The sequence below is a fragment of the Daucus carota genome, chromosome 4 (genome assembly GCF_001625215.2).
Source record: "Daucus carota subsp. sativus chromosome 4, DH1 v3.0, whole genome shotgun sequence".
Classification (NCBI taxonomy): Eukaryota; Viridiplantae; Streptophyta; class Magnoliopsida; order Apiales; family Apiaceae; genus Daucus; species Daucus carota.
In genome coordinates this window covers 42,736,300-42,762,099 of record NC_030384.2, presented here as the reverse complement: position 1 = coordinate 42,762,099, position 25,800 = coordinate 42,736,300, and the positions used below count along the sequence as shown (strand labels likewise).

General features: G+C 34.0%; 3 protein-coding genes across 4 annotated transcripts; 1 reads left to right on the top strand and 2 right to left on the bottom strand.

Annotated features, from left to right (window-relative positions):
• The first annotated feature begins 11,767 nt into the window (after positions 1-11,767).
• Positions 11,768-13,372, top strand: LOC108216746 (gibberellin 2-beta-dioxygenase 1). The gene is made up of 3 exons (XM_017389583.2): positions 11,768-12,302; positions 12,521-12,854; positions 13,073-13,372. Exons 1-3 carry the CDS (start codon positions 11,905-11,907, stop codon positions 13,325-13,327), a joined length of 987 nt encoding a protein of 328 aa, XP_017245072.1. The 5' UTR covers positions 11,768-11,904; the 3' UTR covers positions 13,328-13,372.
• Positions 13,373-15,158: 1,786 nt separating this feature from the next.
• Positions 15,159-17,592, bottom strand: LOC108216657 (interactor of constitutive active ROPs 1-like). Of its 2 annotated transcripts, none has more exons than XM_017389482.2 (3): positions 17,488-17,592; positions 16,863-16,931; positions 15,159-16,415 (listed from the first exon to the last, which is right to left on the bottom strand). In XM_017389482.2, exons 2-3 carry the CDS (start codon positions 16,874-16,876, stop codon positions 15,296-15,298), a joined length of 1,134 nt encoding a protein of 377 aa, XP_017244971.1. In that variant the 5' UTR covers positions 16,877-16,931; positions 17,488-17,592; the 3' UTR covers positions 15,159-15,295. The 2 variants fall into 2 exon arrangements, with proteins under 2 accessions (XP_017244971.1, XP_017244972.1); XM_017389483.2 differs by lacking the exon at positions 17,488-17,592 and adding an exon at positions 17,008-17,150.
• A 1,084-nt stretch (positions 17,593-18,676) lies between these two features.
• On the bottom strand, positions 18,677-24,016 carry LOC108215621 (E3 ubiquitin-protein ligase DA2L). Its single transcript, XM_017388141.2, has 9 exons — positions 23,711-24,016; positions 23,356-23,578; positions 23,078-23,129; positions 22,948-22,993; positions 22,764-22,845; positions 22,523-22,664; positions 22,276-22,372; positions 19,857-19,923; positions 18,677-19,398 (listed from the first exon to the last, which is right to left on the bottom strand). The coding sequence occupies exons 2-9, from the start codon at positions 23,548-23,550 to the stop codon at positions 18,853-18,855; spliced, it is 1,227 nt and encodes a 408-aa protein (XP_017243630.1). The 5' UTR covers positions 23,551-23,578; positions 23,711-24,016; the 3' UTR covers positions 18,677-18,852.
• Between the last annotated feature and the right edge of the window lie 1,784 nt (positions 24,017-25,800).

Sequence of the window (25,800 nt, the reverse complement as noted above, 5' to 3'; positions counted from 1 at the left end):
TTATCACACATTTTAATGCTCGTAAAATATAATATTATATATATATATTTTTTATTTTTTGTCGGTATGTATAATGTTTAAATTTTTTTATGAAAAAATTTAAAAATAAAATATGAAAAAATTATTTATAAAAGTCTTGAAATATGTACTGAACATTGGAAAAAATTCATAAAAAAAATGAGAGAGACAAAGGAAATAATTTTTTTAATCTTAATTATCATTAAAACTTACAATTATACTTGTCGAAAAATATAGATGTAGGTGTTGTTTGGAGTTGCTGTTGCAGACAGCAACAACAGCTTTTTGCTGAAAAGCAGCTGAAAAACTGTTTGGTAAATCTAAAAGCAGCTTTTCTGAACAGCAGTTTTTAGTTGAAAAGCTGCTTTTAGAAAAAGCAGGTCCTCCCATACTTTTGGAAAAGCTGTTTTTTGCTTTTGCAGGAAGCTGTTACAAATTTCATTATCAAACCTCACCAAAAAAAATAATTTGTTTTATATTACAACTCAAAATAAATAAATATCAAAAAAATCACCAAACAGTTATCTGATTTCTACAACAGCATTTTTTTTACCAGCACTTTTTCTGACCGCACAACAATTTTTAACAGCACTCTCAAACAGACCCGTATTGTGTTGTGGATTCATAGGAGGTAGACAGCAGGTATTTTAAAGTTGAATCAAGTGGCGTTGTACTCTCTGTCTCTGGTCAGAGTGATAATATAAAATGGAAGAGTTATAATTTTAGTACTCCCTCCGTCTCTAGATACTTTTCCTATTTGTACTTTTCACGTTTGCCAATACACGTTTTTGATCGTTCGTATCTTTCATTTCGTAGTAGCATTAAATATAAAAACTTCACCGTATTAAAGTACTTGTGAATACGAATCTAACAAGATCACTCATGACTATATTTAGTTTTATAGATTAGATGTAAATTAGTAATTTGTCTCATGTTATGAACAGTACCGACATCCCAAACAGGAAAAGAAAAAAGAAGCGGAGGGAGTATAGGCAAAGAAAAGTGGTGGTTGTACACTGTACTGATAGCCACCCCTTCGTTGTTAGCATGAGCGGATTTAGGAAGAGACCCGGGGACATGTGCTCTCTGATTTTTTTTTTTTACATTTTTAATCACTCTAAATTTTACAAGATTATAGAAGTGCTCTTCAAAATTTGAAAATATACCAGTGTTTTCCGAAAATTTGCTCCGTGTCCCCTCTAAGATTTTGTGTCTAGATCCGCCCTTGCTTGTTAGTAATAATGGTTTAATCAAAATAGCGAGGCATCATTGTCATGCACACAAAGTACCCCCGATTCATCATTCGCCAAGGCAAGTAGCCAACATATCCGACCACTTGTCAATTAGAAATGGGTCCAAATTCAACCGCAACATGATATTCTCAATACTTGATTACAATGAATACCGTAATGAATATATTTAAGTGAAGTTAACCTAAACTATAAATATGAGCTATCGAGTACATTTATATACATATGGCGACTACACGATCGTACCTACGAGTAGATGTGGGAACATAGGTCAGCGAAACATTCGGGCTTTGTTTTGTTATTACTCCTAACTTTATACTCCCTCCGCTTCTTTTTTCTTTTCCTGTTTGGGATGTCGGTACTGTTCATAACATGAGACAAATTACTAATTTACATCTAATCTATAAAACTAAATATAGTCATGAGTGATCTTGTTAGATTCGTATTCACAAGTACTTTAATACGGTGAAATTTTTATATTTAATGCTACTACGAAATGAAAGATACGAACGATCAAAAACGTGTATTGGCAAACGTGAAAAGTACAAACAGGAAAAGTATTTAGAGACGGAGGGAGTAGTAGATTAACTTGAGTGAAAGTGAGGTACGTAGCAGAGGCCAGAACCAAGAGGTGGCTTCATGTCAGCGTCTTTCCTTGACCGGGCCAAACTCCAATGGCCTGTCAACTTCGTGGTGCTTCTCTATGTTGGCCCATAGGAGTTCAATCCCTCAGCTATTTTCGTTTTTCCAGTAGCTAATTTACCATTTTATTAGCTATATACATTGAAGCAGAAGCTTCACAATATGGCTAGCTGGTCAAAGATTCCCACTACCTTAAAGCTAGAATCTTGGTGATGATCATTCAAATTCCTAACCGGTCTTAGAATTTAGAAATCGAAACTAATCATTGACTATCGAGCATTTTTCAATTTTTTTTGATAAATATGTGATTTTTTCACAATCTTTTTTAAAAACACATATTTCTATCCTGTAAAAAACTGCTTCTACAAAAAAAAAATGATGTAATTTGACATTTGTATAAACTGAGTGGGGACTGAGTGTCTTGAAAAGGTTTTGTAATGACATCAATCTGCGAAACTTTGCAACAACTTTTAATGAATACGAAAGGTCGGAGTTGTAGTGTCTTCAGCGGATGAACCGAATCTGGTAGACATGCAACAATATTGGTATGCCAACGATATTGCTATGTCATTTTAATACCAAACTCTGTACATGAATTATTTAAGTTATCCTGCAAAACTATACTCTACTAGTATTTCTTTCCTTCCATTAAAGAATTCCATTCATCCATTCGCCCCTTTCATTCATTGCTAGTGTCTGTGGACAATGATTTCTCATCTTTTATACTATTTGTTCTCTCCGCATGTTTTAAGACGATGGATACATATATTTAGGGTTAATTATCAAGTTGGTCACTGAAATGGACTTAATGTATCAAGTTGGTCACTGAACTCAAAATGGTATCAAGATGGTCACTGAAGTGGCCATAATTATCAAGTAAGTACCTTGAAATATGAGTTCAAGTTGTAAAAAAATTATTTATAAAGTTTTACACATTATTTTTAAATGTTATCACAACCAACTAAAAGGTTATGACTTCTATTATTTAAAATAATATATTTATATTTTACCACGTTTATTTATTATTTATATTTTATTATATAGTTATTTTTTTTATTTTAATTAAAAATAAATAATAAATAAACTTGATAAAATCTAAATATATTATCATAAATATTAGAAGTTATAACCTTTTACTTGGTTTTGGTAAAATTTAAAAATAATGTGTAAAATTTTATAAATAATATTTTTACTGCTTAAACTTATATTTCAAGGTACTTGTTTGATATTTATGGCCACTTCAGTAACCATCTTGATACCGTTTTGAGTTCAGTGACCAACTTGATACATTAAGCCCACTTCAGTGACCAACTTGATAATTAACCCCATATATTTATTTCAAGTTTCAACGGATCGCTTGATTATCATTCATGAAGTAAGTTTAATCACCAATATAGTGTGTTCAATATTTATTTAACTCGATTATTTTTTAAATATCGTATAATTTTTTATTATTGAATTACTTTCTGTTAAAAGGAGAAGTCAAATATATATTATCACCTAGTTAAAGTTTTGTGGAATTACAGGGTTTTTTAATTTGAATTAATTAAGTTTACTCAAGTTCGGCGAATGTTGAATTTTAGGCTAACAAATCACAGGAATTTAAAATCCAATGGTTCCCGGCCGCCTCCCTCCTCTCTTCATCCTCCATTAGGGTTTGTCATTTTTCAAGTAAATCGAGGGGTTTCCACCGGTTTTCTCCGGTGGAAAGCCCCAACCCTTTTATTATCTATCTTTTACTCTCGTTAATTTTTTTTTAATAAAACTCAATCTTTTGGGTGTTTGCGTGTCTCTCCTCTTGGAGTGTGTGTTTTGTCTCTACTTTTGGAGTGTTTGTTATGTTTTTATTTAATCATGATTGGGTTTATTACGTGTTGGATCTGTTGAGAACGAGTTTATTGATATTTTTGGTGATCTACAAAAACTAGAATTGTAAACGAACCGAGCTGGTCGTTAAGAAACTCGACTCGGTAAGAAGCTCGACTCGGTTCGGCTCGGCTCGTTAACGAGCTCGAGTTCGAACAACGAAATCTATTCGATAAGCTTAACGAGTCGATCCGAGCTTTTTAGATGTCCGACTCGACTCGACTCGATTTTGACTCTAACTCGAGTTCGACTCGTTAAACTCGAACTCGAACTCGACTCGGTAAGCTATATACATTAAAAAAATAATATTATTTATATTATTTAAAGAATGGATTAATAATAAGATTTTTGGTTTTTGTTTTTTTTATTTTAAACTTTTAAGTTTTAATATTCTTTAAGTGTGTAGACAGAATCAAAGCCAAGAAAAGAAAAAAAGTTAGAAATTTTTATCGATCAACTCGGTTTCGACTCGACTCGGTATCGACTCGACTCGGTTCGTTAAGAACTCGAACTCGACTCGGTCGTTAACGAACTCGAGTTCGAACCAAGAAAAAAGATCGATAAGATAATCGAGTTTGGCTCGACTCGGTAAAAAAAAGCTCGACTCTAGAGATGGCAATTTGTACCGAACCGGTGGATACCCGACGGCCGACCCGTACCGACCCGATTGGGTTTTACCGAACCCGAATATTTCGGGTCTGGGTTCGGGTTTGGGTTTAATTTTTAAACCCGAACTATTTTCGGGTCGGGTTCGGGTTTATGCCATACCGTTTCGAACCCGACCCGAAAATCCGAAACCCGTTCAAACCGAACCCGAACCCGAACCCGAACCGAAAACCCGTGTATATATATATATATATATATATATATATTATTAATATTAATATATTACTAATTAATAATTAATAATATACTAATATGTACATACGTTAATAATATATTTATTTATTAGACTTGGTCTTGGAGTCGGTCAGATCTCACAACACATGAGTCATGAGCTCAATACCTAAAACCTAATTTCTAAATCCCAGTATCCCACTTCTAAATTATAATTTGCTTTCAAATTTTCCGACTTTGTAATATTTTTGTTCTAAATTATTGAATTTTTGAATTTTCATCTTTGCTAAACAAATATGTATTTCGGGTTTCGGGTTAACCCGAACCCGAATAAAACCCGATGGGTTCGGGTTCGGGTTTACATAATTCGGGTTTTTTCGGGTTCGGTTCGGGTTCGGGTTTACTATGTAAAATCGGGTTTGGGTTTGGTTTTTGTAAAACCCGTTTCGACCGACCCGTTTGCCATCTCTACTCGACTCGAACTCGAACTCGGTAAAACTCGACTCGACTCGGTTCGTTTACAGCCCTAACAAAAACTGTATCGAATCTGGGACGGTGGTGATTATTGCAAGAGCTCACCTTTCACAATCAAAGATTGTTCATCATTCACAGGTTTACACTTTCGGCATGTCTATAGCTGGTATCCGGCATGTAGATAGCTGTGATGCCACTTCTCCAATCTCGATTTATGCGATTGGTGTTTCTGAACATTGGGGTAACAATAGTTTTAATGTGATATGGTCAATTGCGATGTTACTGTTTCCAGAGATTTTGGTGCAATTTGGATCGCTTCGGATGTCTTTGATTTCGTTTTTAGCTTCAAGAATTTTTAAATTCTATGTGTTAAACGAACAGGAAACAAATCATCTAATTATTTTTAGCATTATATTTGTTTTACCACCTGGTTGTATCGACAGTTGGGGGTTTGTCCCGACTGTATTATATTCAAGTTAATGAAATCTTCTTGCATTTGTCAAAAAAAATAAATCACAGGAATTTGAATGGCCGACAAATAAATTGATAATTTAGACCCTATGATCTTGTACATATTTGATTATGAAAGCGTGTTTGTGTTAGTTATTTCGTGCGATCAAGTGTTCATCCTAGGCATCTCAGATTGAGATGGATCATCGTATCGTAGTGGGTCTTCGGGTCCAGGCTTACAAAGATCGATCATTGTATGTATTTATTATTCACAAAAAGAATAAAGATATCTCTGATATGAGGTCAATAATTATAGTAAACAAATTATCTTGAAGATGCCAGAGACTGAGAGAGCGAAGAATTTACACACAACTGGAAATCGCTGTTGGATGTGGGCATCGATGATCATGAATTGCAATTGCGAATAGTCGAGTGACCATATGTAGCCCATGCCATGTCTGTTTCCAACGGGGCTTTTAATCTCATATTATGCCGGACCATCAAACTTATCATTCTTCAATAATGTACACAACTAGCTACTTAATCTACCTCTATTTTACTAGATATTAAATTCCTTCAAATGCAACTTGCACCTTCTTCTTCTTCTTCTTCTGAAATCTACAACTTGCTCACGTTCTCTGCTCTTACCAACGTTATCAGCTGGTTGCACTCACCTTAAATGTAGGTAAGCACACGGACAACCATAATTTCATGATAATATAACATTATCTTGAATTTCTTAATTTATTTCCATACATATCACTCGAAGTCTTATATATTACTCCCTGTATCTTGAAACATATGAATTGTTTGATTTTTTGACGCGCCTTCTATGATTGTTAAATTTATTATTGTTAAAATTTTATTTTTTAGAATAAAAATATATGGCTAATATTATAATTCAAGTTTTATAAAAAATAATAATTTAAGGTGTGCAATCATAAAACTTAAAAGTGCGTGTCAAAAAATTAAGCGATCCCTATTTCAAAATGAAGAGAGTAATACAATTTTTTAGTTACAATTTTCCTTTTCAATTATTTCTTCAAAAATATGTTAATTGTTGGGATTATCTATCAATACATGTATGTTAATAGTATACTCCCTCAGTCCCACTGAGATGTATATAGTTCCACGATGTTTTCTATTTTTTTTTAAATAAAAAATTTAAATATCAATTTTTTATTAAAAAAATTTAAAAAAATTATCATAAAATTATATTTTAAAGACATCTTAAATAACGTGTCAAAAATTAATGTATAAAATTCAATGGGAAGGAGGTAGTATGATGTAAAATATGGGGTCTTGTAACACATAAGTAAAGAAAGCACATTTTGTGACGGGCAATTTGTGAGCCAAAAAGTAAAGAGAGTAGAAATTGCGAGCATGGAGGAGGAAATGAAGGAAAAGGTGGGTGAAATGAGGTGGCTTGTAGGACAACATGGCCAGAGGAAAAGGTGAGTGCGTCAGCGCACAGTGCCGACATGGAACAATTATATTATAGAATAATCAAAGCAAAACCACGTCATTTCATTATTACACCCTCACTCTCAGGCGTCACCACCGTCCCCGCCTGACACGCGTCGCCGGTTTATGCTGCAATTTGCATGGCCATCCCCTCTAATTCGTTTCTTGCAATTTACGTTGTGTAACATGTGCAGTTGTTCGAAAATAAGTCGAGTAAAATGATATAAAATACGTGAAATTTAATTGGATGTTGTGGATAATAATTAATATTATGTTAATTATATATTACAATAATATATTTTCTGTTCTCCTCATTTGTTTACATTTTTTTCTTTCAAGGCGCATATAAATCTATAAATTATTTTAAAATTTTTTCTTTTCTATAAAAATTTAAATATCAAATTTTTATTCAGAAAGAAAAGTTCAGAATAATTTATCGAACTACATTTTACGAGAGAATTAGAATGTGTGCCAAACCCCGTCCCCCAATGTAAACAAATGAGGGGGGCGGAGGGAGTATTATTTTTTTCAGAAAAGTAATATATTATTATTCGAAGTTATTATATATATGTTATAATTTATTATCGTAATTAATGTTGTTGAAGCCACCACTAGATTGACCAGTAACTTCTTAGACAATGAAAACCCGTGTTTGAAGTGGAGATTTTTTTTATATAATCTATATCATTTTTTTACGATATTATTCATATAATTTTAGTTAAAGATTTTGGAGGGCTAGAGATGATTTAAGATCACATTTGATTTATATTATTTTTTAAAAATATATTATTTAGTTTTAATAAATATATGTAAATTTGTATTATTCATTTTTGAAAATAAGTTATTCTAATTTACGTCAATATAAAATGTTAAATATATATTTATTATTTAATACTAAAATTATTGTGTAATGTAAATTTCTCGCAGAATAAGTCCGGCTAAATTCAGCGAGACACGGGGAAACAGTTTTCATGTGTTAGTGTTTTTTTGGTTCGAGTTAGTTTCTTATTTTTCCTTTTTTCCCTATAAAATATCAACAATATAAATATTAAAATAAATAAAATTTAAAATTATAATTTCTGGCAATTTTTTTTAAAATTATAATAATGCAATTGTTTATATTGAGAATTTGATTTTTCAGTCTCCGTTTAAAATAATCATTTAAGTTACATTTAGATGATTTCATCAATTATTTTTTATTAAAATTCGGTATATAAATTTATAAAAAAACTTAAATAATTATAAGAATAACATTAAAATACCTTCCTATAAATTTAGCCGAAAACTATTCTTGAATTTACTTCTCAAGGTAACACACTAAAATATTGATGAAGGACTACTATAGCGTCATATGACGTGTGTCCTTTATATTATTGCAACCGTCTTCGTAGAAACATTAATTTCACATGATCAAAACAGAATGCAGCGGTCTAAGAGCATCTACCAAGGTGATTTCTAAATTTGTTAGCTATAATGATTATGTAAATTGTTTATATAAGTTTGGGATCTTTTTAAAAATACCCATCTGTAAAATTATTTTTTTAAAAATACTACCATCTTTTTCATTGTTTTTAAAAATACCTTTTCATAAATTTTTTTTTTCAAAAATACGATTTGCAACTTATGCAACCTCATTTGCAACCTTGGGCGGCGCAGCCGTAAAAGTTGCAAATGAGGTTGCAAAAGTTGCAAATGAGTTTGCAAAAGTTGCAAATGAGGTTGCAAAAGTTGCAAATAAAAATGGAAAGTTGCAACTGTTGCAACTGCAATTGCAACTAGTTCAACTGAAAACTGTAAGTTGCAAAAGTTGCAAATGAGGTTGGAAAAATTGCAAATGAGGTTGCAAAAGTTGCAAATGAGGTTGCAAATGAAGTTGCAACTGCAGTTGCAACTTTTGCAACTGCAGTTGCAACTTCATTTGCAACCTCAGTTGCAACCAAATGCAATTGAAAACTATATATAGTTGTAAATGAGGTTGCAAAAGTTGCAAATGAGGTTGCAACTGCAGTTGCAAAAGTTGCTACTGCAGTTGCAACTTCATTTGCAACCTCAGTTGCAACCAAATGCAACTGAAAACTATATATAGTTGTAAATGAGGTTGCAAAAGTTGCAAATGAGGTTGCAACTGCAGTTGCAACTTTTGCAACCTCAGTTGCAACTAAATGCAACTGAAAACTGTAAGTAACAACAGATGTATGGTGTGCCCCTGGCGGGGCCATTAGATTACAATAGAATCAACTGAATGCAACCATATGCAACTGAATACAACCATATGCAACCATATATGCAATTATATATATATATATATATATATATATATATATATATATATATATATATATATATATATATATATATATATATATATATATATATATATCGATTCCGAAAATGAGGTCGAAAATGACATTTGAAAACTGGCACTTGAAATCAGGTTGCAACACGGCTGGCGCCGCCTGTAGTTGCAAATGAGGTTGCAAAAGTTGCAAACAGTATTTTCGAAAACAATAAAAGAAAAGGTAGGTAGTTTTGTAGATTTCCCTACAAGTTTTTGGCTAACAGGTGAGAAAAATTCTCTAATAAGATTATGTATAAATATGTCAAGTTAAAATTATACATAATAGCTTTACTAGTTCAACAAATTTATTGAAACAAACATGATTATCTATATTTTAGTTCAACAAATTTATTGAAACAAATATGATTATTTATATTTTTTTTACTAAAAGATGATGGTTGGAGAACATTTTTTTTACATATCATCTAAAAATGCCACATGACACGTGAGATGACACATAGATATTTTAACTAACAAGTCCCAGCTCTTGGAGATGCTATAATGACATTTCATCCTTAATTACCTACGACAGTATAATGACCCGAAACAAAATTCAATTTCTCGGGATAAATGATTGTTCAATTATTGAATTTGTTCGGATCAAATCAAAACACAGACAAATACCTACGACATCTTAATTTGAACGGTCTTTCTAATTTCTAATGTGTGCCCATGGGCACACAATAAGCATCAACTTTCATGAAAATGGTTTGTTTTGATTGGTGGAATTGATGTGAATGCAGGGGGTCATTTACATTTATTATCCATCCACCAATCAAAAGCTAGTATTCTCATGAATGTTAGTGACTATTGTGTGCCCTTAGGCACACCATAGAAAATTTGTAATTTGAATTTGTGATGTTTCCTACTCCCTCTTCCCTCTTATTTCTTTACGGTTACTCCCTCCGTCCCCCCATTTCTTTACACTTTCCATTTTGGGATGTCTCATTCATTTCTTTACATTTCAAAACTTACCCAAAATAGTCAACGAGTCCCACCACTTCTTCACTTTTCTTTTCTTTTCACACTAGTTTTACTCCACTATCTTCTTTTTATACATTAAAAATCAATAGGTTCCACCACTTCACCCACTTTTCTTTCTCTTTTCCACTACTTTATACATATTTCTTAACCTCCGTGCCCAACCGAAATGATAAGAAATGGGAGGGACGGAGGGAGTACTATTTTAGGATGTAGTTCTCATTTTTTTACGTTATTATAAATAGTAAGTTTTTCCCATCATTACACCCACTATTTTCCCCCTACTATCTCATATTTAACAATAAAAACTACTATTACACCCACTATCTCAAATTTATTATTAAATATTGATAGATCCCACCATTTTACCCACTTTTCATCTAACTTTACTCATTTTTTATACATTGTCTTGGTCTCCGTGTCCCCCTCCAATGTAAACAATTCCGGGGGACGGAGGGGAGGGAGTATTACTTTGCGTAGATAAAAACAAAGGATTGATTCAGTGCGTTGAATTAGAATTTTAATCATTTATGTACAAATTTAACAAATCATAATTTCATTTAACGTCAAGTTTTTTGCAAAATTGAATAAAATGGATGCCGTGTTTGACAAAATTCATCCAAGAATTATCAAAATTTAAAATAAAATATGTTAAATACATGTCCAGTTTATACGGCGTTATAAACCAGAGCTGAAGATCTGATAGCATAAAGTAAGCTCCCAATTAATTTTTGGAATTTTGAAAACTCCGGTGCTTTTTTGTTATTTTTGTGAGATGCGTATTGAGAAAATTAATATAATCTTTTACTTTTTTCGAAAATGAAATATAATTTTACAACATAATAACTTCCAAAATAAACATGCAAGCAAAGTTAAATTGGATCTTTTCATTTTAAGATATTGTATTGGATTACATTAGTTTGCAAATCCTATAAAAAATTTGCTTTGAGTTACAAAATTTATATTGCCATAGTTTTTGAAAAAAATAATATAATCACAAAATATTTAAAATGAAACATGATATTTAATTGGTTTTTTTTAATTTAACTTTTAAAGTGTTAAATTGATCAAATTTGACCGTAGTTTATAATTATATTATATAACTGAAATATATATAAGATATATCAATATTAAGTATATCTAGTATATTTTAAAATATAATTGTTCATGTTTTATAAGTAGTAAAAGAATAAATTTAAATCTCTGACAGAAATATAGGTTAATTTGACTAGGAAAAGTCGATTATTATTTGAGACAGGGAAGTATTTTGATTTTTATTTTTTGAAGTAAGACAGGGAAGTATTTTTATAATTTCACTTAATTTTTAACCCGAACACCTTGAAAAAAATATTAAAAAATGTAATTATATCTTTCTTTCACAGGATTCTTCCTCATCTTCTGAATTGTGCTATAAATAGCTAAGCATTGCCACCAAGCCATGTGTTCATCTGCCTCTCACTCTGCTCCCCTACACAGTACAATACCAACTCATCTCCTTCTCTTAGTTCCTCATAATTCTCTAAACCCTCATCATATTCATATTATCATTGCTTATTTCTCATCTTCTTACAATACTTATCCAACATGGTACTCTCACAGCTTCAACAACAAGAGTTCGATGTTGTCCAGTCCTCCATAACTCCTACAGTGTTCCAAGGCATTCCTGTCATCGACCTCTCCAACCCGGACTCTAAATCTTGCCTCGTTAAGGCCTGCGAAGATTTTGGCTTCTTCAAAGTTGTCAACCATGACATCCCAACTCAACTTATTTCCAATCTTGAATCACAAGCAATCCAATTCTTTTCGTTACCTCTGTGTGAAAAAGAAAAGTCAGGCCCTCCTAACCCTTTTGGCTACGGGAATAAGAGCATTGGACGTAACGGAGACATCAGTTGGCTCGAATATCTTCTGCTAACAACCGGCCCTGAATTTGATTATCACACACTTTCCTCTGTTTCTGCTCAAACACCCCAAACCTTTAGGTAATATTTCATATATATAATTAAATGCAACAAGTTTCTTTTTTAAAATGCAAGAAGGTATCATAATAACATGAAATTGTAAAGGGTAATGCTACGTAACCCAAATTCTGTCCCAAACAACGTGTCAGATAGATGACTAATTTTCCTTGTGTTATATTACTACTACTAGTATTATAAAACTCAACATTTTTATAAATATTGTTGGATTTGCGTTGCAGGGGTGCTGTGAATGATTATGTATCAGCTGTGAAGACAATGGCATGTCAGATACTTGAGCTTTTGGCTGATGGTTTGAGGATTGAACAGAAGAATGTGTTTAGCAAACTTCTGATGGATAAACAGAGTGACTCTGTTTTCAGGCTGAATCACTATCCTCCATCTCCAGATATAAACATGATTGGATTCGGAGAGCACACCGACCCACAAATCATCTCTGTTCTAAGGTCTAACAACACCTCAGGCCTGCAAATCTCTCTGAGAGAGCACGGCTCCTGGTTCTCCGTTCCGCCAGACCAGGACTCATTCTTCATCAACGTTGGTGACTCTTTACAGGTACTAATTAATATATCTTTGTCACTTTCACGTATTCAAAAGATGATACTAGAAGTTCCCAACATTCTGCACGGGGTAAAATTAATGTAATAACAACACTATCTCACTATCTGCATGGTGATTTGTAGGTTTCTTTACTTGCTGTAGTTGTCGAAATTTCGTTTTCTTGAAATGGACTATTCGTTGCCTATTTAACGATGATTATGTTAATAATACAGGTGATGACTAATGGGAGGTTCAAGAGTGTGAAGCATAGGGTTTTGGCAAATAGCGAAAAATCAAGGGTGTCAATGATTTATTTCGGAGGACCACCACTGAATGAGAAGATAGCTCCGTTGCCTTCGTTGCTTATGCAAGGAGAGGACAGCAGCTTGTACAAGGAATTCACTTGGTTTGAGTACAAAAAATCTGCCTATGAGTCCAGGCTTGCTGATAACAGACTCTGCCTCTTTGAGAAATTTGCAGCCTCATAATATTTTGCTAGTCGTAAATTAATAAATCTCGAAAATATTGTTCTTCTTTCGTATTTGTACATGATTGTGAGTTTTTCTAAATATATTGAGAGCCATGTTTTGCAGAAAATCATCTACATACACCTGTGCTACATCCATAAAATTGGATACAAAATTTTACACAAAATGATGACAATTGAGATGAGATGTTTTAATCAACGCTATTAATGCTTATAGGGTTAATTATCAAGTTGAAGTGGGCTTAATGTATCAAATTGGTCACTGAACTCAAAACGGTATCAAGATGGTCACTGAAGTGGCCATAAATATCAAACAAGTACTTTGAAATATAAGTTGAAGCAGTAAAAATATTATTTATAAAGTTTTACACATTAATTTTAAATGTTACGGCAACCAACTAAAAGATTATGACTTTTAGTATTTAAAATAATATATTTATATTTTATCAAGTTTATTTATTATTTATATTTTATTATATAGTTATTTTTTTGTTTTAATTAAAATAAATTATAAATAAACTTGATAAAATCTAAATATATTATCATAAATATTAGAAGTCATAACTTTTTACTTGGTTTTGGTAACATTCAAAAATAATGTGTGAAACTTTATAAATAATATTTTTACTACTTGAACTTATATTTGAAGGTACTTGTTTGATATTTATGGCCACTTCAGTGATCATCTTGATACCGTTTTGAGTTCAGTGACCAATTTGATACATTAATCCCACTTCAGTGACCAACTAGATAATTAACCCAATGCTTATATATGAGGCCTATTCGGCTGAAAACTTAAAGCATGTCATTTTGTGAAAGATTTTGTACCTAATTTCGCCATATATGTATGTACTGCAATTCGGTAATAAAGAACAGTGTATATTAGATTAAAATTGGAAAATTATAACTAGTATATATTTCAGGCGAGATTAATGAGGTAAAATTTCATAATTTCACAGTTAGAAAAGATCTGTGAAACATGGAATTATTACATGAGATGTCTGATTCAAAGTATGGGAAAGAGAGGAGGGACCAGAAATCTGCAAAGGAATATAAATTTGAAGAAGTGTTGAAACAGTGGTGGAGTACGTACAGTACTAGCATTGTTTATGAAATGAATGAGAAATGGATGAACTGGCATGGAGATGGATGAATGGAGTATGGTATATTGGTATGGGGCAGAGTAAATTTTCATTCGAGTCCTGTACTATCCAGTCTTGTAACTGGATAATGGTCCCTTTGAACAAGTAGAGCTCTGGCTTTGGTTGGCAGGCATGGGCTTCACTTCAGTCTCTGTGCTTTCAGTCACTCATCTTTCAGAAATTTGCACTCCACTCATGGACACTGAATGCGAAGTTTCATTGAAGCCCTCTTCTTCATCGTGTACTTCCTTTTTTGATATTTTTTGAATAAAATCCCACAAATATCTAGCATCTCTGGTGGATGTAATATTTAGGGGCCAGTTGTACTTTCAGTTCTAGGAAACTACCTTTCTGCTTGAGGTGAGATTTGCCTACTATTAACCCTCTCAAGTCTCAATTTTTAAACCCTACTTCCGTAGTTGACTAGTGAGATATGTCGGATATGTTTGGTTTCTGGGTGGTTCTTGCGGGATTGATAAAGAGAAGGGCAACATCCTAAGCAATGAACTACGATAGTATATATTCCGACTAACTCCTTTTTCTAGCGCCTTAAAATTTTAGAAGAGTTCGTAACTTAACATGACATTAGATTGAGACCATTTGTATTTCACAAATTGTCACGCTGATCACAACACATGCAATGCCGAAAGGTAAAGGTTCTAAATGCAGATTTGTGATACACATAACATATTTATTTTGAGCAAGCGGCCAATTTCATTACAAATCAGTAAACATGCAGTGACAAACTAGTAAATATGAGTTTTACTTTCTTGCCAATGAGATAACTAAGTGCGAGCTTTTTTTTTTCTAGGCAACTATGATCATCCTCACTTTTGGCTCTTCTTCTTCCACAAGTCTCCGAACATTCTAACACCTGAACTTTTCTTCTTTCCATTTCCATAACCATCATCAGAGTCATTATCTAATCCTTGTGAATCCAGAAATCCAGCATATCCACCAAGTGGTGGCTCAAACGCGCTGCAGTAGTGCTTATCCATGGATTCAAACCTTGTAGACAGACCTCTTGCATTCATCTCCGCGTCCCCTGCTAGTACTAATGCAGCAGCATCGGCTGCTTTTCTCCATTGCTCCGTTTGCACTCTGAGCCTCGTCATTTCTGTTTCCAGTGCCTCCTTTTCTCCTTCCACCGTTTCAAGCAACGCATTGGAATGAAGAATTCGGCCTTGCGCACTTCTCAGCTCTTCTTCTACTTGTCTCAACCTCAATTTTAGCTCCTCTTCCTTGACGCGAGCTGATGATATCTCCTCAGTTGCCTCATGCAACTGAGTTTTTAGCTTTTCATTTTCTTGAGAAACAGAAGCTAGTTCACTTTCCTTCTCTCCCATTTTGGCTACTAACAAACTTATCTCCTCATTCTTTAAAGCTAACTCATTGACTATTTGTTCCCCTGGTTCAGAAATGGCTGTCGTTATTGTCGATAAGTTGAGCTCACTATCTTCGTTTGGTTGGCTGATTCCAAGTGACTTCTCTACTAGAACTTCGAAAACATCAGTTTCCTGCTGACAAGCACTATCATTCTCATTAGCATCTGTTTCATTGGATTCTTCAATTTCAATTGGAGGGGAATGTTCTTCAAGAAGTTCTTCAGCCTCTGGAATAACCGAATCTGTGGCTTTATTCTCCAGTTCCTGTTGAGCTTGTTCCTTTGCTGCCTGAGCAAAGGTTAACTGATCTTTCAGATTCTTGAGCTCCTCTTGCGCTAGCTGGAGTTGAGATTCCAAACCTGCAATACGACTTCCAAATCGTTTCTGATTAACAGGATCAGACTGAGAACCTCGAGGGGATCGACCACCTCTCAACTTTGAACTCCTTTCACTGACAGTACTCCGACGAGAAGGATCTAATTCAGAGTTAGATTTCCTCAGTTGAGATGAACCTCTGCCATCCCCCAAGTTCGGGCTCCTTTGAGTCAGTTCTGAACCTCGGCTGTACAAACAATAAATTTTAGCTACTCACAATCAGGTACATTAACGAAGATGGATAAACAAGTATGTTTAAATTGAGGCTATATACTAATCCGATCTTGCAGAAAAGTTTCTATGATCTTATTAATTATTATCAGCGAGAAACTATGTGAAATTCTTTTACACATCTTTTTGACCCCTGAAGCTCATAATTCTAGTACAGAATTGCCGAAAACTACATCGTAAAGCAGAGAATGGGGATAGATCTCAGGACTACTTGTGTATACATCAAAGATGAATACATGGAGCGATTTAGCAGAGTTTCCAACATTATAACAGCATCAAACACAAAATATTGCATGGAAAAATAATCTCATTTTCATATCACGTTAATGTGACTAGTACACATCTACCGCATGAATAATCTGCATAAGTATGAAGTATGAACCAAGACGAGTGAAACTCTAACCTTAATCTTGGCATTTGATCTGCTTATACAAAACTCTGTGAGGAGCAAAATGAATGGGAAACTCGAGATCTGCAAAACCAAACGAATGTTACAGTTAAACAAGATAATATGTATAGACGAAAAGTAACAAAAGTTGATCACATACTGAAGCTGTGGAGTCACAATGTCTTGCAGATTTGGGTGCATAAGTGGTACAGAGAGATCAAGAATGCAAGTGAACAAAAATATATGACCAAACCAATTAAATCACAGACTATTTTCTGTCAAAACTAGAGTAGATTATAGTGGTAAAAGCCAAGAAACATAGATTGAGATATGCAAAGACAAGAAAACAATGAATCCATCAGTGATGTTATGCATGCGCAGTGTAAAAGTGTTTTTATCCACTTTATTGCAAATCTCTGTACTTGTCCAGTAACATACTACAGCATATTAAAAGATGTGCAAGCTCATTCAACCAAAACTAGCAGTACTAGTAGTCCAGTACATAATTGTTGGTTCTGATAATTCTTTACGATATCTAAATTATTTTCAGCAACATAAATCTTAAATAACAGACACACAACACAAGTGAGTTGAAAGATTTCACTATAAGAGATGATTTTGAGGAAAATATGGAGCTCACCTTCAACTTCTTTTCTATGAAGAAGCTTCAGCTAATGTTATAGAGTAGAGACCTCTTCACATAAATGTGAATGCACACACAACGCTATATAAATGGCTTTCTCCGGAACAGGAGCAGAGGACAGGGTGTGAAGTTTGAATTTAAAATGGAGGTGGAAAGGTGGGGTCAAATCGCAAGGAATTTACGAATATATCAATCTCTCCAAATTACATTGTCAATCTCGAATGAGGCCTATACTCCGGAATGTTAACTTGTAAATCAAAAGCAGTTAAAATGAGACGGATATAATTTTATTTTATAATTGTCCTCACTTTGTGTTGGCATTTAATGGACCCGAGAGGGAGAGTTGAAAGAAATAACTCTGTCCTGTGAGACAAGCCAACGGAGAAGTGTTGCGTTTGGGAATTAGCATTAAATAGAGACACATAGAGTGTGAGAGATTGGTAGAATTTTTCACTGCCTATGTTCCAAAATCCAAACTACAAAAATACTAGTACTAGTATTTGGCTTTACAACTCTCATCATTTTCAACTCGCTTCTCTGATCACACCAGGCAGATGAAACTTGTGACCCATACTATTCAAAACTCCACCCACAAAATTCAATACCACCACTACTAATAAATAAAAGGAGATCCATCTGCATGTGATTTTTGCCCAGCCAAATTTAAACGGTGTCCTTCACCTACCTCATCTAACAACCTTATTGCTCCTCCTCCGTCACTCTCAGCTTTTAATTCCTTTTTTATCGCACCACAATGGATTTAATACTGTGTCAATAATTCATATCAGCTTTCCTTTTTCCACATGCAAGGGGAAGGGGATTTTAAAATTCATTCATCATGTATGGTCTTTTTAGTTACAGGCCACCCCAGTGAAGTATGTAGCCACACAGAGCCTGGGTCAGCCTGCAACTCCAATGACAACACTGGTCCAACCAATTAAAAGGTAATCATGCATTTTATCCTGTAAATATTTATAGTAAATTAATAAAATTCAAGCATCACGTGAATGTATTTAAGGAAAAAGAATAGCAACGACCTTGAAGAAGTTATATCTGGGATTATATATTTTAAAATTTGACAGTTTAATCAGCTAAACCAAGATATTGTAGTGTACAGACTTTTGTGATACTGTTAGAGGGTAAAAACGTTTTGGGTGAGAATGCAAGGAGGATGTTGGATCTCTGCTTTGTGAATCAGAACCAGAACAAATTTTAATATTTACTTATAATCAACCTTTCTATTACATGATTACACAGACCAATCAACCTTTCTCTTTCATGATTATGCAGACCTGTATACTGGAGAAGCAGAAAGAGTGTGGTCAGTGGACGGAAAAATCCAACATTCCCTCGATCTAAGACCTAATACTGCCATGTCACGCTAGGGGAACTGGTGCAGGCCCGAGCCTCAGCTAGCGATACTGCCATGGCCAGCATCATCTGCTCCTCGAAGCTCTCGGGAACAACGGCTGCAGCTGAAGTTTGAGAATTACTTCCATTTTCATCCTGTTCTGGGAAAGAGTTATTGTTCTCGACCATATCTTCGGCTGCGTCATGCCCTGCATAACTCGGTCCAACTTCAGTCCCCCATTCTTCCCTTATAATGGGGGCCACTTCGATGGAGCTTGATGCAAAATACTGATGATGCACCGGCTCATTTATATTCGAAAAGCTGCTGCATACAGGAACCGTATTGAACGTCGAAGTGTTTTCGTTATAGTTACCGGAAGAATCTTCACTTCCTTGCTGACGCTCTGCTAAAGCAGCAATTGCACAAGCTAGACCACCCGAAGGGGACGATGAAGATGTTGCTGTCTCAACTGGTGCTGCCACACATTGATCCTCTGATATGAATTGTTCTAATGGAGCAGTATCCCCGGAGGTTGGATTCCCATGTCTGTCATTCCCCTGTTTGCATCATTGATTTAAAATTAATGAGCAACAAAGATTAGGAAATAAGTACATCACAAAATAATAAAGAAAAAAACGTCCACTCCAAACCAGACGCCAGATGGTAAAAGAAGGATAGCATGATCATATATTTCTAGTACATAGAGGAATGCATGCTAAACAATATTAAGCTAGCAATATACACTACCAACAACCTGAGACACTTATAGATCATTAGCGTGATAAAGGACTTGTCAACTTAACATCCAATTTTCGTGTTTCAGATTCCAAAAGTAATGCAGATATGTGCAAAAACACTGCGGTCTGAACTTCCAGTGACAACGATTGGAAGTAGAAGTATAGAAGTAATTTACTTCATATAGTATACAATTTCCACCAGACCTAATTTCAAATTAAAAGTACATCAGCAGAAGGTCACTAAAATAGAAAAAAATAAGAGGATCTGGGGTTAAAACCTGAATGGACAACCAAATTGCTTCCATGATCATTATATCCTCAAGATCAAGATCAAATTCATCTTCCCTGTATACAAAGTCAGAATGTTAGTAATAGATCATCATGACAATTATCGAATTTTAAATGTATGATATCCGCATAGTGCAGGCAGAAGTGGTAACAGACTAGCCAACATCAAATAAGAGCACTTTCAATCAACAATTATTGACCGAATTATTATCCAAATATTTTTAACTCTACAAGAAAATCCATTCAATGCAGTGATACTACATACATGTTCTTATTGAGTGCACATGTTGTAACTTGCGACCTGGTATCATATAGCAGAAGCTATCCTGCTTGATGGTGCATGGAAAGAAAATAAAAGGAGTCTTTTATTTTATTAGTTTATGGTCTAATCCTATTTTAGTGTGTGGAAATCAGTGTATTTATTTATTTTATATGGCGAGGCTAGTAGATTATTATATAAGTAGTTTACTTATAAAAAAGCCCAATTGTTTGTGGGCCGTAGCCCCTTAGGTTATAAATTTAGGGTTTCCATTACCTAGACAAACATTGTAATCCCCACATTCTTTTAGTCTTGACAATTGGAACATTTTTAAATACTGAATCGGGTCTCCTTCATGCGTTTCGATCCATAGTTTTTATTTCTTTCACGGTTAGGAAACCCTTGGGGTAGTGGGTGTTCCGCGGTTCATGCACCCAAGATTATCTTTTCATTGTTTTTTGTTCATATAGCCATTGTTTTACAAGCCTCCTGCATCACTACTCTTCCTGAAAAGCACTTACAATATTCCATGACATGATTTGTCCAAGTACATAGTAAAATAAACCAATAAATGACTCGTATAAGTAAATTGTAAGTAGTATATAGCTATATGAGTAAATAATGTGATACTGCACATAGAAATGTTAACACTAACAGAATTATAAATATATAACAATGACATTTGATAAACAAGGGTTGTAGTAATACAATTACATATCCTAAACCCCCCCCCCCCCCCCCCCCCCCCCCCCCCCAAAAAAAAAAAAAGGAAAAAAGAAACAACTTTCTTATAACGGCTCTTGTAATATAGTCTTCAGTTATGAGTTTTTTTAGCCATATGGCAACTAGAAGTTATTCTACAGATATATGCAGTCAAACTTTATCCGGCTGGAATAAATTTAAAACTCATTAAGCTAGGCACATGTACAGGACAGGAATATATCGCTAAATAGGACTCACATATTACATCTCATCGCACATGCATAGGCACAAAAATGAATCACAAATAACTGAACACTCGCTCGGATAAGCCATTTACATGATGCGTTGCTAGATTCAAGTGTTTCTACTTCAAATCTTTTTACCACTACTGTGCTCTGAAACATCACGTTATCTTATGATGAAATCACAGATAGATCATTGTTATACAGAATACTAAATAACAGACCATGCGTGGAGGTTTCACTTCCATTAGAAAGATAGATGCTTCATATGATGCATTTAGCTTAGATTGGTACTACGTCTATCGGATTCTACTAATTTGCCGTCCCTAACGTTGCTAACACAACAAAACATGTCATAAGATTTTCATTTGGGTTTACCAATAAATTTATAATAATCTACAAGGTCAGGAAAGAAGCTTTGCAGAGCCATACTAGAAAACACATAAACTCCTCAACAGTTGCTGTCTCCTACTGCATTTCAAGTACAGATTATAATTAATTTTAACTTCCCCAACTCACAAACATCTAAAATCAGTGAAAACATTATCCCAGTTCCCTACTTCCAGCAATATTATCTATAGCCATATATGGAGTTTCATAGGATGAAGGTCTATCAGCACTGGAGAAGTGCATATGAAGCACAAAAATAGCTACTAACATCAGAAATACTAGCACTAGAGGCTCAGATAGATAATAAACACTTCAAAAATGTAACACACCATAATAACACAATGCAAAGTTTTCTTGAGTGCTGTCCCAACTCAAAACTACTACAACATGCTTCTCAACATAAGTAAGCAGAAGGACTGAATTTAAATAATTTGACTACACAGTCTACCCTTTCTATGCCAAATACGTCTCGATGCCTAATACTTTACTTTCTCCCTTAGCTCCTTTGTTTTTCCTCGACGGGGTGATTACTATTACAGGTAACAGTTAAAGCTCTTCAACATGCACAATCAATCAAATAATGCTACTAAAGAAAAACTTAAGAGGAAACAAAGGGTCAGTAATTTCCCCCAGAAGTATTAGTTTCTTGGATGAAAACAGTAGGCAAAGACAGACACTCTAGTTACATAACTATACAAAAGAAATAACAAAAAGAAGGTTGACATCAAAGTGTCCAGATTGTTTATAACAAGTACGAGGGGTGGTTCGTAAATATAACTGTAATTGATACACAAAAGGTCATGGAATAGAGTGTACCTATTCTGCCTAGGGGGTAAAGGCTGCCTCATTGATGGCATAGCAGATAGGTATTGAGGAGAATTTGTTCCCTCACCTTCTACAAAGGATGATGAGTCTGCCAATAAATAAGAAAAGAAAAGAGAGCAGCCAATTAATTATCGACTAGAAAGAAGACAAGTACAGAACAATGAAAAGGCAAATCCATATATAAGAAATCAGGCACATAGTTGCAGATTATGATTAAGCCAGGGATATAATACAGTACCTGCTATTGAGCTATACTCAATCTCCCCCGATCTGCTTCTGCTTGACGAATTTACAAGTTGGCGTTTCTGCATCCTCTCCTCTTCATCCTTTAGTTCTTGTTGTCGCATTCTTATATTAGCTTCAATCACTCGTTGTTCTTCCTACATGAAAGAGTTATATAATTGTCATTGAACACTGATAGTGAATGGCTTTCCACTTTCCAGGAAATTGAAATGCACTTGAGATATCCAAAATCTCACAATTTGTTCGATGCCTTTTTCCTCCTTTGTCTTCATACCCCGATACTCCACAGCATAGTTAGAGGTCTTACAGAAGGGACACCTTTTGCATAGTTATAAAACAAAGAAGCTATAAATTGCCAAATTCTAAAAGCAGGATAAGGAAAGAAGGAAAATAACATAGTCAACTGACTTCAAAACATACTGTGTAGGACGAGTAGAATTGGGAGTTTTCATCTGCAGAAAACACTCTGGTTCAAAAAGGAAGTTAAGAATTAGTCAAACTGGTAGAAACTACTGACCTATGTAGAAAATAGACTGCAAATATATATTACCGGTGCATATGCCTTTGGAGCAACATCTTGAGCGATTAAGACTTGGATAATACTGTAAGATTTTGAGTAAAAAAATTAATTGGCTATCCGGACTCAAACTATCAACTACATATATAAACATGTTTTGAATTGCCATTAAACAACATATCCAATAGTTACTTTTATGTAAACTGATAGTCTTCAGATAAGTAAAGAGCTGGCTAAGTCAAATTATATATACAATACTCAATTGGGAGCATAAAACAAATGGAAAAAACAAGAAGTAATAGGACACAAACCAAGAAGCAAATTGGGCATTCCTCGAGATCAAAGGCATTGTGATCATCGTCACCGGGGTAACATGGGGCAAGCTTAGAATCAAGAATAAGCTTTCTAAGCTTCTTCTGATCCACATCTTTGTGCTGATACAACCCTTGTGGTTTTGTGTACTTCTCATCCACCGCTTCTCTCTTTCTCCCCAATTTATTCCCCATTTATTATCTTAAACAATCAATCCAATCCCTTAAAACAACAAATATTCACAATTCAAAATCAATACAACTGCAATTCAAGAATGAACTTTCAAGAACACCCAAAAATAAAAACAAGAACTTGGTAACAAAAGATTAAAAGAATCAGAGAATTAGAAAGAACCTTAAATAATTGACGGCGGAGAAAGAAGAAGGGGCATGGAGATGGAGCGACAGGAAACAAGATCAGAAGTTTCTGTGCTGTTGATACATATAGACAATACAGACATACATGTACGTATAAGTATGTGTAAGAGTGTGTGATAATGATCTGTAGATGTTTTGTCTGAACGTAAGATGTTTGTATCTTCCGGAAAACCTAAGTTAATACACAAGTATTTAGTAGTTGTAGTTGTGTACTGCCGCAGGAAAGAATCTATAAAGCTTTCGCCTTTAATTAATAACGATGCTCTTACATAAATGGATGTATCAATGTATGTCTTCACACAAAGTCTTTCTTATACTTGTTTAATAATGGCAAAATAAATTATAGGACGGCAAATGAACTACCCCATTTTATAATGTTATTTCCTATCTTTTGAAATTTTGTAAGTGATTATTATTTTTCTTGGCTCTTCTCATTTTTTATGATTTTTTCATTATTGACACGTATTTAAAATATATAAAACAAAATTTTATACTTCAAGATTTTTTCTTATTGACACGTATTTTAAAATATATAAAACAAAATTTTATAATTCAATTTCTAAATTTTTTATAAAATATTTAAATACTAAAATTTAACAAAAAAACTAAATAATCATAAATTATTCATTATAAAACTTTTAAAATACGTGTCAGATCCCGCAAAATAAACGAGACATGGAAAAGGAAGTTGATATTCATAAGTTACCAGTTTAATCTAATAAACCAAGTTTCGAAAATTGTGGATGGGGTCACGCTTAGTTTGCACGGGATGGTTATATACTCAATTTTCTTATAGTTTTTTGGTGCGTGTATTTGGCAATAACCGATTTGTCCATGTATAAACTTGGTTGGTTGTTTTGTTTATTTATAGATTTGTTGCATTTTTTTTTCCCTTGTCTTGCACATTAAGTTCCATATATGTTGTATATATGTTGACTTTTTTAAATAATATCAACACACGGATCATAATATTGTTAATATTTAATCAAGTGAGTCGTAATTTCTATGGGGATCACAAAGACTAGACAGGCCTGATTAATCGATAATTATATACATTGGTAATTTATGTACGTTTTCTTAAATAGTGACAGTAATTGATTAAGTATCACACACAACTTAATCTAATCCCTCACTCAATCTTCTTCTGCGTCATGCTTGTTACTTGCTCGTTGCTTCCTTCCAATCTTCCGTAATATAATATTATAGTACCCTTTTATGATTTAAAATAAATTTAAATTTCTATTGAATAGTTTATGATTTGTAATGATCATATATGTTTAAAAATATACTGTAAAATGCCTGACAAAAAAAATATACTGTAAATATATTTAATTTATAAATAACTATAAATTTAATTATTTATAAAATAAACGAAACAGACGTGAGCCGGTCCCTTCATGTTTTGTTAAGAGTATGAAAGTCCAAATTCGTAAGACTGCCCAGACTAATTAGCTTACATAATCAGGTGATTAATTAGTTTACATGTGGAATAAACTAAGAGAGTTGTATGTACTTTGATTAGGTAAGCGTTTGGTTCAACCGATTAGTTGGATAGTGGATGACCCATTATTCAACCAGATTCAATCTATCAACGTATAACATCAGGATGTTTGTTTGCGGCTTTGCGCATTACTATAGTACCGACTTCTAATTGCTGAATATTTTACGCTGATATATAGAAACTGTTGGAAATTTGTCATTTTGAGCACCAATTTGAGTGAGGCTCGGCTACGTGCTCGTGGCGGGTTATGCTTGGATTATGTTCTCCTCCGAGAGAGCTTTCCAATGCATGTTTATTCACTCAAAACGACTAAGGAATGGATGAGTTGTGATGATCCAAAGTTGCTTCCTTGGTAGTGGAAAAATGGAAAAGAGAACTAGTATCCCACGTAGAAAAGAATATGGGCCTTTAATGGGTTTATATAGTAGAACACTCTTGTAGTGTTTAACTTGTGTTAGTGTGTTATGCTCCACCACCTACGTGCGCGCAGGGGGGGTGCAAATTGTGGGATTTCGAGGCAAATCTCGTGGCTTCGCAAGCCTCGGGCTTTTCCGCGTGTGCGACCT

Coding starts and splice junctions, on each gene's coding strand:
- LOC108216746 (XM_017389583.2), top strand. CDS start 11,905: ATGGTACTCTCACAGCTTCAACAACAAGAGTTCGATGTTGTCCAGTCC. Junction 12,303..12,520: donor CAAACACCCCAAACCTTTAG/GTAATATTTCAT, acceptor TTTGCGTTGCAG/GGGTGCTGTGAATGATTATG. Junction 12,855..13,072: donor ACGTTGGTGACTCTTTACAG/GTACTAATTAAT, acceptor TTAATAATACAG/GTGATGACTAATGGGAGGTT.
- LOC108215621 (XM_017388141.2), bottom strand. CDS start 23,550: ATGGGGAATAAATTGGGGAGAAAGAGAGAAGCGGTGGATGAGAAGTAC. Junction 19,924..22,275: donor TTACCCCCTAGGCAGAATAG/GTACACTCTATT, acceptor CTTTGTATACAG/GGAAGATGAATTTGATCTTG. Junction 19,399..19,856: donor CAATTTGGTTGTCCATTCAG/GTTTTAACCCCA, acceptor TGATGCAAACAG/GGGAATGACAGACATGGGAA.